The following is a 12975-nucleotide window of genomic DNA, read 5'->3' as shown; positions in this document are numbered from 1 at the left end:
GAAAAGAAGGGGAAGGGTATCCTTATGTGGAAACTGGGGCAAGGGTTTACGGGGTGTGGACCGTTTCGGTCATCATCTTACCATCATCGGAACTTTGTGGGAATGACTTTCCCATATTTTTTATGAGTTGCAAGAGTAGGAAAATGATAACAATTTTTAGCTCTTATCTGACTTTCCAACAATCTTAGTTTATTACAAAAAGCTTTGACATGTCCATGCAGTTCATGAACCAATTGTCCATGTTTTTGCAATTCCAATTTAAGATTCAGTTCATTTAGTCATTCCCACAAAGTTCCGACAATGGTCAGACGATGACCGAAACGGTCCACACCCCGTAAACCCTTGCCCCAGTTTCCACATAAGGATACCCTTCCCCTTCTTTTCCTCCCCCCCCCCCTCTCCCCACAACAAAATAATATATATATATTATTAATAGTAACCCGGGTTCCCAAACTTATTTCCCGTGTCTCGAGCACATCCCCATGTTCTTCCCCCCCCCCCCCATTTGCATACAACCTTTCAACAAGAGCTTGGATTGGAAGGCATCTTTAAACTAAAAACAAGGTATGTACATAATTTTTCCACATTTTTTATTCTGCCATAATTGCCTTCTATACTCGCCCATAATGCCCTAAAATATATATATATATATATATACCCCTTTTGAGTTATGTTAGCCAATGTATTAAATATAAGGGACATTCCTAAACAAAAACAGGCTAAAATAGCCGTTAATTATATTAATAGTAATTATAAGGGATATTTTTATGAGTTGCTAGAGTAGGAAAATGATAACAATTTTTAGCTCTTATCTGACTTGCCAACAATCTTAGTTTATTACAAAAAGCTTTGACATGTCCATGCAGTTCATGAACCAATTGTCCATGTTTTTGCAATTCCAATTTAAGATTCAGTTCATTTAGGTATCCGGTGACATCTACGAGGAATGCTAAATCACACACCCACTCATCATCTTTTACTTGGTTAATTGTGTTTCCTTTTATGTTCATAAAATCTGCAATGTCTTGTCTCAGATCATAAAATCGTTTTAACATTTTACCTTTACTCAACCACCTCACTTCACAATAATAAGACATCTTCATTATCCGAAAATAGGTCTGTCAAATACTCCTTAAATTGGCGGTGATTAAGTGCACGTGACTTAATAAAGTTAATACTTGCTACTACAACTTCCATAACATTTGTGAATTTAATCGATTTTGCACACAGATTTTGTTGGTGGATAATGCAGTGAAAATTTGTTAAATTTTCTGGATGGATCTGTAGTTCTATTGCTCTTTCATGAACTATTCCAATAAATCCCTTCTGTGTACCAACAATTGCAGGGGCTCCATCAGTGCATATGCTGCCAGATAGTGAACTCCATTTGAGCCCAAATCTCTCGAAGACTGTGTTGACTGTTTCAAATATATCTTTGCCAGTAGTTGTTCCTTTTAAGCCGAAGCACCAATAATTCTTCTGTGATGTTGAAATCCGCATCAACTCCTCGAATAAATATTGCTAGTTGTGCTGTATTGGAGGCATCGGTGTGCTGTCGTCCAAAGCAATTGAAAATGCTTCCAATCTAGCAATCTTCTCTTTTAAACTTTTTTTGATATCATCAACCATAATTTCTATCCGTTAGACAACAGTACGTGTCGACAAACAAATATTTTCAAAGTCTTTTTTCTTTTCAAGACCTATTATACTTGCAACATCCAGCAGACATTCTTTGATAAATTCTCCTTCACCAAATGACTTAGAATACTTAGTGATTTTTTCGCTTACCAGATGACTTTGACAATGCTGTGGTGCTGCGTTCTTTGCTTGTTGAACATTTGCTGCTGAGTATCCAAATTCTTCTTCAATTTTTGTATTTCATCTTTTTGTAGTTGTCCATCAATTTTTGGGTGATCCGCATGTCTCGAAGTAAAGAGTCTCTTCAAGTTGTATTCTTTGTTGACGGATACGGATTCGTTGCACAGCAACGAATACATGCAAACCTTTATTCAGAATAAAATAATAATCCTCCGTCCAGTTGTCTTGAAATTGACGATTCTCTGCATCTACTTTTCTTTTTTTTGCAATAATCCTTGACATTGTCCCAAATTTATAAGCGATATTCAGAACTATCAAACAAAACTGTCTTCTACACTGCAGGCACTGAACAGAACAAAACATCAACGCAAGCACCGAACAGAACATAACATCAATGCAGGCACTGAACAAAGCACAACACCAAAGCAAGTACCGAACTGACACGTTGTAACACGTTCACACATCGCTAGTCAAAGTGGGAAAGAGACCTTGGTTGGAGAAAACATAGTGTGTTTTGCGCAAGTCACATGACGTCAGCTTAATGTGAGTTAGTAGAGCACACCATGTTTTCTCCCACCATGAATCAGAAAAAACTTTGCTGAAATAGATTAGGGCCAGATCCAGCCTGTGGGTTGCCCATATGTTGATCTATCTGGTCTCTTTCGAGTAAAGGTGAGTTAGCCAGTATCATACAGAGGAGGAGAGTTTTTCATCCCTCAAAACAGGCTAACTGGCCCAAGAACATTAAAATCCCTCATTGGGAGGGGTCATCTGGTCCTAAGGGAGGATGAGGAAAATCACACATGAACAACGACAACAACTAAATTCCTTAAAAGAAGAATTTAGTGCCAAAATAGATAAAAAGCTTTCTAAATTAACTAGATTGAAAGAACTTCTTACTTCTCTGGTTTAGGATCTCAAAGTGGAAAGAAAGAAGGAAATAATTTTTACACAAAAAAGTTGATGGTGATACTCCCATCTGTAAGAATTCTGCTTCTGATAAAAGAAAATTTCAGTGCCATAGATGTCGTAAATTGGGCTATATTTCTAGGTTTTGCCATAGTAAATCTCTTAAGGACAGAGATAATTATTGTAGTAGTAGATTAAGTCAGAATACTGCTAATTCATCTCTTAATGTTGTTATTATTATTATCACGTGACACCTCCAGGGAGTCCAAAGACTTATCGAGGGAGGGCACCTACTCTACAACTCACTACCTCCACTACTCTATCCACCAACTACAACGAACCGCAATTACCATCATCTACATCAAAGCCATCGCCCACCACTAGTATTTTCACAGACAATCATAAACATCCATGCCCACGGCAGGATTCGAACTTGCAGCCTTTTGGCAGGAGAGCAGATACGCTAACCACTCAGCCAACCATGCCGGCAAATGTAAAGGAGAAAATACGTATATATTCAGGATAATGTTTCCGTAAAATCTGTGCAAGCAAATATTTAGAGAGAAGCCACTTCTCTCGAATATTAGGGTGTTAAACAGAAGCTCTTGATCATATTAAATTCATGTTGTAGTTAATGCTTCAATAGCTGGTACTTCATGTAACATACTATTTGATACTGGAGCATTTACTTCTGTTATTACATAAGATTTCTTTCAGACTATAAAAAGATCAGTTACAGTATGATATAAGAGATTTAGATCAAGATGTACAGTTAAGAAAGATTTTTAATCAGGAGATATTAGTAATGAAAACCATATCTATTGTAGTTTATCTTACAGATTTCAATCTTGCTATTGCTCATGAGCTGCTAGTCTCTTAAAAAATTAATAGCTCATCACTTCAAGTTTTCTTGGGAGAACAATTTTTATAACTTCATAGATATGTAATTATTAGTCTGGTAGATTTCTCTTGATGGAACTGTTTTTTAGGGAAATTATTCTTTAGACATTATGTCTCATCACCCCTTGGTGTTTGTTTTCCAAATATCATTAAAACATGTTGATTTCTACTGAGAAAAAAATATGTGGATATAAATCCTGTTACTATTTCATCACCAAATCCATTAAAGGACCCTACTTCAGAAGAGTGGGACTTTGAGATGAAATCAGAAATGCTCAACAGCAGGATCCATTTTGGGCAGAAGCTTATACTTCAGCTTACAATGATGAGTCCATTGGATTATTTTTCTTAAATGAGCAGAAATTATTCTGTGTTAAAATAGCTAAGAGTAGAGCACCAGAAAAGCTAGTGACTTCAACAAAGATGATGATATGGATGTTAAAATCAGAATCATGCTTCCTCTTTGGCAGGCCACCTTGGACATAGAAAGACTATCTAGAATTAAAGAGAAATTTTATTGGCCATCCATGAGATATGATGGCAAGAACTATATGAACATCTTATCACATTTGTTAGCTAACTTATCCATTTAGAGAGAAAGCGTATGTAAAGCTATGAGTTAGGTTATTAGTCAGGGATTTGGTCTTAGCACAAGACTATGGAGATAAAAGAAAAAGAGGCAGTTTAGGTGTGAAACTGCCTCAGGGCCATACAGAGTTGTAGAGAGAGAGATTGTCTCCTGTAACTTATCAAATACCCTGATAAAATCATTACTACACATTCAGAAAGAATTAAAAAATATCAGGATCAGAAGGATATTACAATGATACCTAGAATTTTGCTTAGGAAACTGTTAGAAGGTGAAAGCAACTTAGAACCAAACAAAAAATTAGAAAGCCTTCCAATTATAAAAAAGTGGTTAAGAAAACTTGAAATCTTTTTTCTAAGAATAAATCAAGATTGAATGTGCCTAATCAAGAAAGGCTTGCTAATCCTTACTAGGACAATATACACTGCTTAGAAAGAAGTCAACAACCCCCCCCCCCCCCATGGGCAAGGTGCATCATGCCATGTAACGAGTCGTGTTCGTAGCTGTTATAAATTGGAGGAATATGATGCTCCCAAGTGAGTGCAACTGTGTCTGGTTGAAATGGCTGCGAGAAGGAAACTGATGGAGTCAGAAAAAGGTATTGTGATAGAATGCCATGTTGCAGGCAAATTGTTGACAAACTGGGGCATCCAAAGTCAACAATCAGTGATATCATTACTGATTGATACCTGAGACGGAAGTGCAGGAAGTCAACTGCAAGTGCTACCCACAGTGGACAACCCACTGCACTCACAAAACGTGATCATAGGTACTATGAAGGATATATAAAAACTGCCATTCATTGGCCGACATGGTGAATGCAGAGTTATGCACAGTGACTGAAACACGAATCTGCACAGAACTAAGGCTTAAAACATGGATTTTCATTGTAGGACTGCAACATGCAAACCTCACATTACCCAAACCAATATGCAGCATTGTCTTCAGTAGGCAAAGAGCATGTACAGTAGGATGTGAAAGCTTGAAAAGCTGTGTTATGGAGTGATGTTATGTATTACTGTGTTATGCACTCTTACTAGAGTGCATAACTCCAACTGTAAAATTCAGAGGTGGTAGTGTGATGGTATGGTCCTGTTTTTCCTGGTTAGCCTCACACTTATGTTTGTAGTGTGAGGCTAACCAGGAACATTGAACTCTGAGCAATCTTTGAACATTCTGAACCATGCAATGCTTTCTATTTTGTGGCATTTCTATGGAACTGACCATTGTCTCTTTCAGCAAGACAATGCACCACGTCATAAGTTACTGCTGTAACTGTGTGATTTGTGAACATTAACGTAACCACACTTGACCGGTCTCCCCTGATCTCAATTCTACTGAACATCAATGGGATAAACTGGACTGTCAGGTGAATTCAAGGAACATCTGCCCCAGGACCTCATTACATGCCTACAGGAAGAATGGCCGAAAATTCACATTGATCAATATTGTGCACTTGCGGAAAGTATCTCCCGTAGGATTGTTGTAGTCATTACAGCAAAAGGAGGTCCTGCATCTTATTAAGGTGGGCACCATGTTTGTTCCTGCACCATGTTTGTGCAGGAGAGAGATCGTCTCCTGGTGGCTTGTTGATATCAAATATCCTGATAAAATCATTACTACACATTCAGATAGAATAAAAAAATATGACTATTTCTTTGGTTTTATGAGTGCCATGTTACCATAAACAAGTATACCTGTTGAATTACAAGACTTTAGTCTCAAAAAAAAGTTATAAAAAGTTCCTTACCTGTGCAAACAACTTATACAGTGGTTCCAAAATAAACTCAACAAAACTTCTTTGCACTGAACTATGAGGTGGCTTCTTTGTAAATTTTCTCCTGAAAAATGTAATAAATTATAAAACACGTTAAAATATCCTCGATACCATTTCATTTTAATATTTATAGAAAGCAGAAATAAAATTTTCAAAGTTTTTCCTGAAAAGAATGCCCAACACCTGATGAAAAAATGATGGATACATCAATTCTTTCATTCATTAGATTGGTTTTTTATGTGAATAAGATTACATTAATACAGTACCACACTCAGGATTTAATCTTTGGGGGGGGGGGGGGGGGGTGAGTAGACGATTTAAGAATACACACTTCACATCGCATACGACCAAGCATCTGCAATGATCGTTAATTCATAAGTAGTATAGAAATAGAAGACACAACACAACATAAATTTTAAAAAAATGAAATTTAATTAGGAAAAGATTTTTGGAAAATTTTCTAGAGTTTTTTCCCTTTTTCTTTGGGGGAGGAGGGGGCCAAGCCCCCCCCCCTCTCTCTGGATGCACCACTGCATTAATAAATACTACACTATTTTACATGCATATGATTAAGTGACAAAAGAGGTGGAAGGCATCCCAAAGCAGATAGTCATGCTTCCATTAAATCAATCTTCAGTTTTAATCCAGCTTACTTCTGAGTGTGTGATTTTTAAGCAACAAACACAAGAAGTCACAAAATCTGTAACACATCAATCGTGTGTGAGCATGTTGTTTTAAGAATAAAAATAAACAAGGAAGCTTGTTTTTCTTCTACACTGACAGAGGACATAATGCTTTGAGAATAGAACAAAAGAAGAGGATGAACATTTAATTTGTAGTATGAAATGAGAAAGAAATAAAGTGAAAAAGACAGCTTATATTTGAACAGACAGAGGAAAGTGAAGGAAAATCTACAGAACTGCATAATGTAAATGTAACATGTTTGTGCCATGAAAGGTAAGAGATATATGTCAACCCCCCCTTCCCCCCCCCCCCCCCAAAAAAAAGGTCCAGGTGTTTCCAAACAAAATAAATGGGCCCCAAAAAACAATTTATCCAGCACTGCAAAACTGGGGGGTGGGAGGGGCCTTACAAAACAAAAAGCCTTTAAACTACAGTATACTCTTGATTATCTGGGTGTAGAATAATTATTTGTGCATGATTTTTTCTTTAATTTTCTGAGTGTTTGATCCATAACATTACAGACTGTCAATATATAAAAAAAAAAAAGCACATATACCCCTGTGTGATTTATCTCCATGTATGAGTGCTCGTAGGGAGTGGAAAGCATGGAATAATAGCATATTTCTCTGTTGGAATTTTGATTTAAGTTAGCAAATAAGTTAGTCTCTGTGCTCTTAGAGAATACAGAAAAAAATGGAAGAAAGCAAAGCGCTGTGTAAAACTAACTAAAGAAAAGCCATGGGAAGACTTTGGTAAGAATACAAAAAATAAATATCAGGAAGGTGGTAAAATATTCTGGACTATTGAAAAAGTAAAAGAAATCAGAGATAATAATGGTAACATGAAAACTGAAGATAAAGATATTCTAGTAATTTCAAAGTAATTATTCTGAAATAATTACTTTGAAAAACTGCTAAATGAAACAAGCAGTGTCAACATAGTGATAAAAAACTCCCAACAGGAATACATATCCATACTTGAAGTGCAAATAGTCATCAAAGACCTGAAATGTGTAAAGGCAGCATGAGTAGATGAAATTTAACCAGAATGCTCAAATATAGAAGTATAAAAGTTTTACAGTGGCTGCATTGCATAATTCATAAGGCCTGGTCAGATGGTTGAATTCTGCATAATGGAGCAGAGCTATCCAGATCAGATCTAAATAGTACCCATTTATATAAAATAAAAAGGAAAATGAAACTGAATGTGAAAATTACAGAGGTATTTTACCAATTAGGTATGTTCCTCATGAGATCTATGGAAGTATACTTGAGAAATGGCTAAAACAAAATTGTGGAACGGAAGTTTAGTGAAGAACAAACTGGATTCAGATAAAACAGAGGTTGTCCAGGTCAGATTTTCATTTTAAGAAAAATTGGTAGGAATTCTAAGGAATATAACAGAGTACCAGTCGAAAAACATTCTGGTTATATGGTATAAATGGGACATTATATCAAGCAATACATAGTCTCTATTTAAGCTTTAAGTCCACAGTTAAAATTGAAGGAGGTACAGAAAGATGGTTTGATGTTAAATTAGGTGTGCGACACAAGGTGCACATTATCTCCACTGTTATTCATTATCTATATGGATCACATTATAAAGAAAAGTGGTATTAAATCAACATCATCATCGAATTCCTGCCATGTACCCTCAAGGGGTGTACAGGATATGATAGTAGTACATGAAGAGTTTACATCATGACTAACTTCCTATCTACAATTTTCCTCCAAATCAGTCTGTTACTTGTCAAGACCCCAACATTATCAGATCTTATATTTCGTCTAAGGCACTTTTTACCGTATCAATCCACCTATATCTTGGTTTTGTTCTGGGTCTTTTTCCTGCCAACCTGGTAGAGAATAACTGTTTTGCTAACGCCCATTCTCTTTAAGTGACCATACCACCCAAGAGATTAACTCTGCTAACACATTCCTGGATGATGACAATGTCAAGTTCTTTCCTAATATCCTCATTTTTAATATGAGATTGAAATTGATGCCATCTGTTCGTGCCCCTAATCTTTCTCAGGGCTCTCATATCTGCATTCTCTAATCTTTGGTCAAGTGTTTTACTTCTGACCCAGCTCTCAGATCCATAAGTTAAAACTGGTTTGAACGCTGTCTTGTATACAGCTAATAATTTAGTGTTCTGACTAATTTCTCTCTTATTCCATATGAATTTATTCAATTGATTTCCGACCATACCAGCTTTGTTGATTCTGTCTATTCCCATATTTAATTTACCATATTCACTAAAAACTGTGCCTAAGTAGCTGAAATGTTTTACTTGTTCTACAAGTTCTCCATTCACAAAACAGTTGATTTTCAGTGATTCTGCTTCTTTTCATTGTCTTTGTCTTGTTATTGCTGACCTTCATACCATATATATTACAACAATTATTCAATTTAGTCAGGGAATCTTGCAGACTTGTAGCGGATTTATTTACAAGTATAACATCGTCTGCATAAAGCAATGAGGTGACATTAACATCTCCAATATTGATATCAGGTTTAATACCACTTTCCTTCATAATGTCATCCATATAGATAATGAATAACAAAGGGGATAATGTACATCCTTGTCTCACAACAGATTTAACATTAAACCATCTTCCTGTACTTCCTTCAATTCTAACTGCTGACTTACAACTCAAATAGAGACTAAGTATTGCTTGATATAATGCCTCATTGACACCATATAACTGTAACGTTTTGAAGAGCTTCTCTTTTGGCACCTTGTCATATGCCTTTTCCAGATCTTCAAAACTTAAATACATATCTTTGTTATATTCCCATGATTTCTCCACTATTTGTTGTAAAGTGAAGATCTGATCCTGACATGCTCAATTTGGCCTGAATCCAGTTTCTTCTTCACCAAGCTTTTCTTCCACAATTCTTCTCAACCATTTCTCAAGTATACTTGCATAAATCTTACCAGGAACACTCAGTACGGAAATACCGCTGTAATTCTCATATTCAGTTTTATTTCCCTTTTTTATATATTGGTACTATGAGAGCTCTACTCCAATCATCGGGAATTCATCCCTCTGTACAGGCCTTCTGAACTGTGCAGTGCAGGCACTGTAAGACTATCGAATATCATCTATTCCTGCTGCGTTTCCACATTTCAAGCATTTGATGGCTTTTTCTACTTCAATATGGATATGTATTCCTGACTGTATGCCTGTTGAGTGTTTTTTACCACTGTACTATCACTGCTTGTTTCATTTAGCAATTTTTCAAAGTAATTACTCCATACTTCAAGGATATCTTTTTCTCCCGTTTTCATGTCATCTTCATCATCTCTATCTCTTTTTACAGCACTCCTTCCTCCATTTCTAAGCTTCTTCAACAACCTCCAGAATATCTTACCACCTTCTTGATATTTATTTTCTATGTTCTTGCCAAAGTCCTCCCATGACTTTTGTTTAGCTAGTTTTACACAGTGTTTAGCTTTTTTACATTTGTCTCTGTATTCTCTAAAAGCACAAGCTGACTTATTTCAGAGAGCCGCTCAACTTTAATTCGCTTTAAAACTTTCTTACATGTTCTTCTTTTCAATATGAAATTCAATTTTATCCTGCTCAAGATTAAATAGTGACATTTTCAATTTAAAATACTCTGGTGTCCTGCACCAGGGAAAAAACATCCATATCGACAATAACATAGTCGATGAGACTTTTCTTATTTCTTGCTTCTTCTCTCCATGTGAATTTGTGCATATTTTTATGTTGGAACATGGCTTTAGTAATAACCAGTCCATATCCCGAGCAGAAATGGAGTACTGATTTTTCTATCCTTGCAGACAACCTCACCATATGCCTCTCTAGCTGAATTAATGACGGTTTTCTTCAAAGCTTGCCACTAAATCTCCAAGGTTTGGTTCTGGTTCTCAAACTCTTTAATTTTTTTCTTCAATAATCTTTGTGTATTTTAGTCTACAGTTCACATCTGAGAGCTGCTCAACTTTTATTCGCTTTAAACTTTCTTACATGTTATTCTTTTCAATATGAAATTCAATTTTATCCTCCTCAAGACTAAGTGGTGATTACTTCTAATTTCAAATCCTCTGTACACTCTGGTGTCCTGCACCAGAGAGAAAACAACATTATTCACAATAACATAGTCAATGAGACTTTTCTTATTCCTTGCTCTTCTCTCCATGTGAATTTGTGCACATTTTAAGTTGGAACATGGTGTTAGTAATAACCAGTCCATGTACTGAGAAGAAATCCAACAGGTATTTGCCATTATTATTAGCTTTGCTCTTCTCTCCAAATTATCCTAAAATATTTTTGTATGTCTGACAATCATTTCCTACTCTGCCATTTAGATCCCCAACAAAGGACCAACTTTTCCTTTTTCATTGTTTCAGTTGCTTTCTCTAAAGCCTCAAAAAATTCCTTCACTTCTATCTTAGTAGAACCTTCTGTGGAACCATAGGCACAAATAAGTCTCATTGTCCAGTTCCTCATTCTGATATTTGTCCTCCACATCAGTCTACTTGAGACTGCCTGCCGTTCAAGAAGATTAGCTTCGTATTTAGTGTTGAATACTATGGCTACTCCTTCTTTTCCTTGATTGTCATTGCCTGAATATAACATTTTGTATTTATTGCTCAGAAAGATCTCACCAGTTTTTGTCTTTTTTGTTTCAGTCACTCCTATTATGTCGATCTGGTACTTATCTAATTCCTCAGCTAGCTCCATTTCTTTGCCATTCAGGCTTCTTATGTTGATAGTAATGATCTTTAACTCTGGGGATGCTGATTTGGGGTGTGTTTTAGGATTTGTTCCAGTAGCTGACTTTTCGCTGTTTGCCCTGGTTCCCTGGCGAAAACAACAGGGGCCTTATTTAACTGGCCGACACCCCAACCGGCATGAAATTCTGTCATGTTGTACCATCATTTTGTATTTTGGTTTATACCAATAAGAATACGATTTGGTGGGCTAATTCCCAAATTGCCAGTCAATCCGCGTTCTTTCAGTGTCCAGGTAGATACCCAACAGGGTGCACCACGAGAAGGTTGGACATTAGGTCAGAAGCCCTAGTCTGTTCTCCACATTCCTTTAGAGCCTATGTGGAGGTCTCGTCTCAGTTATACAGCTTTGACCCTGAAGCATCCCTGTGGTATTAAATCTGATATCAAAATTGGTGATGTTAATCTTAGCTCTTTACTTTATGTAGATGAAATTATACTTTTGAATCAATCCACTAAAAGTCTGAAAGATTCCATGAGTAAATTGAATAACTGCTGTAATAAATTTGGTATGGCAATCAGCAATAAAAAGATAAAGACAATGAAAACAGGCAGAAACACTGAAAACACCAACTGTATCCTGAATGGTGAACCTAAAGAACAAATAAAACATTTTGGCTCTTTAGGTACAATTTTTAATGAGCATGGTAAATTAATTATGGAAATAGACAACATAATTAGTAATGCTGATATGGTAGGAAGTCAGCTAAATAAATTTTGATGGAATAAGAAAGTAATTAGTCAGAACACTAAATTAGCTATGTATAAAAGTGTTTAAACCAGTTTTAAGTTATGGATTTGAAAGTTGGGTTAGAATTAAAGCACGTGATCAAAGATTATAGACCATAGATATGAGAGTTCTACGAAAGATTTGTGGAGTGAAGAGATGGCATCAACGGCATAGCACATTAAAAATGAGGATATTAGAAAAGAACTTGCCGGTGTTAGCATTCACGAATGTGTTAGAACCAATCTCAGGTGGTATGGTCACTTAAAAAAAATGGGAGAGGTAAGATTAGCTAATAAGTGTTCTTTGCCAGGTTTGAAAGAAAAAAGACCCAGATTTGAAAGTTGGGTTAGAATTAAAGCACGTGATCAAAGATTATAGACCATAGATATGAGAGTTCTACGAAAGATTTGTGGAGTGAAGAGATAGCATCAACGGCATAGCACATTAAAAATGAGGATATTAGAAAAGAACTTGCCGGTGTTAGCATTCACGAATGTGTTAGAACCAATCTCAGGTGGTATGGTCACTTAAAAAAAATGGGAGAGGTAAGATTAGCTAATAAGTATTCTTTGCCAGGTTTGAAAGAAAAAAGACCCAGAAGAAGACGAAGAAGTAGAAGTATTGATGCAGTTAAAAAGTGCTTTAAAGGACAGAAATATACGATTTGATAACGTTGGCATCTTGACAGATAACAGATTAATTTGGAAGAAAATTGTTGATTAGAAATTAGTAATGGTGTAACTTTTTCATGCTGTAATTATATCATAATTATCCTGTACAAATCCTGGGAGTACATATCAGAAATTC

The 12975-nt window shown here is 36.1% G+C and overlaps 1 protein-coding gene across 1 annotated transcript in view; it reads right to left on the bottom strand.

Moving 5' to 3' along the window:
- The window catches only part of LOC150105257 (116 kDa U5 small nuclear ribonucleoprotein component), a 358330-nt gene that overhangs the window by 139758 nt on the left and 205597 nt on the right, over nt 1-12975 (bottom strand). Inside the window, exon 12 of the mRNA XM_090394018.1 lies at nt 5967-6057. Within this exon, the coding sequence (XP_090250144.1) occupies nt 5967-6057 (91 nt within the window). The remainder of the gene's footprint in view (nt 1-5966; nt 6058-12975) is intronic.

The sequence above is a fragment of the Typopeltis vanoorti genome, chromosome 6 (genome assembly GCF_054136105.1).
Source record: "Typopeltis vanoorti isolate ZY-2024b chromosome 6, IOZ_Tvanoo_1.0, whole genome shotgun sequence".
Lineage (NCBI taxonomy): Eukaryota > Metazoa > Arthropoda > Arachnida > Uropygi > Thelyphonidae > Typopeltis > Typopeltis vanoorti.
The sequence above is the reverse complement of the archived record's forward strand: the minus strand, read 5'-3'. Positions and strand labels throughout refer to the sequence as shown.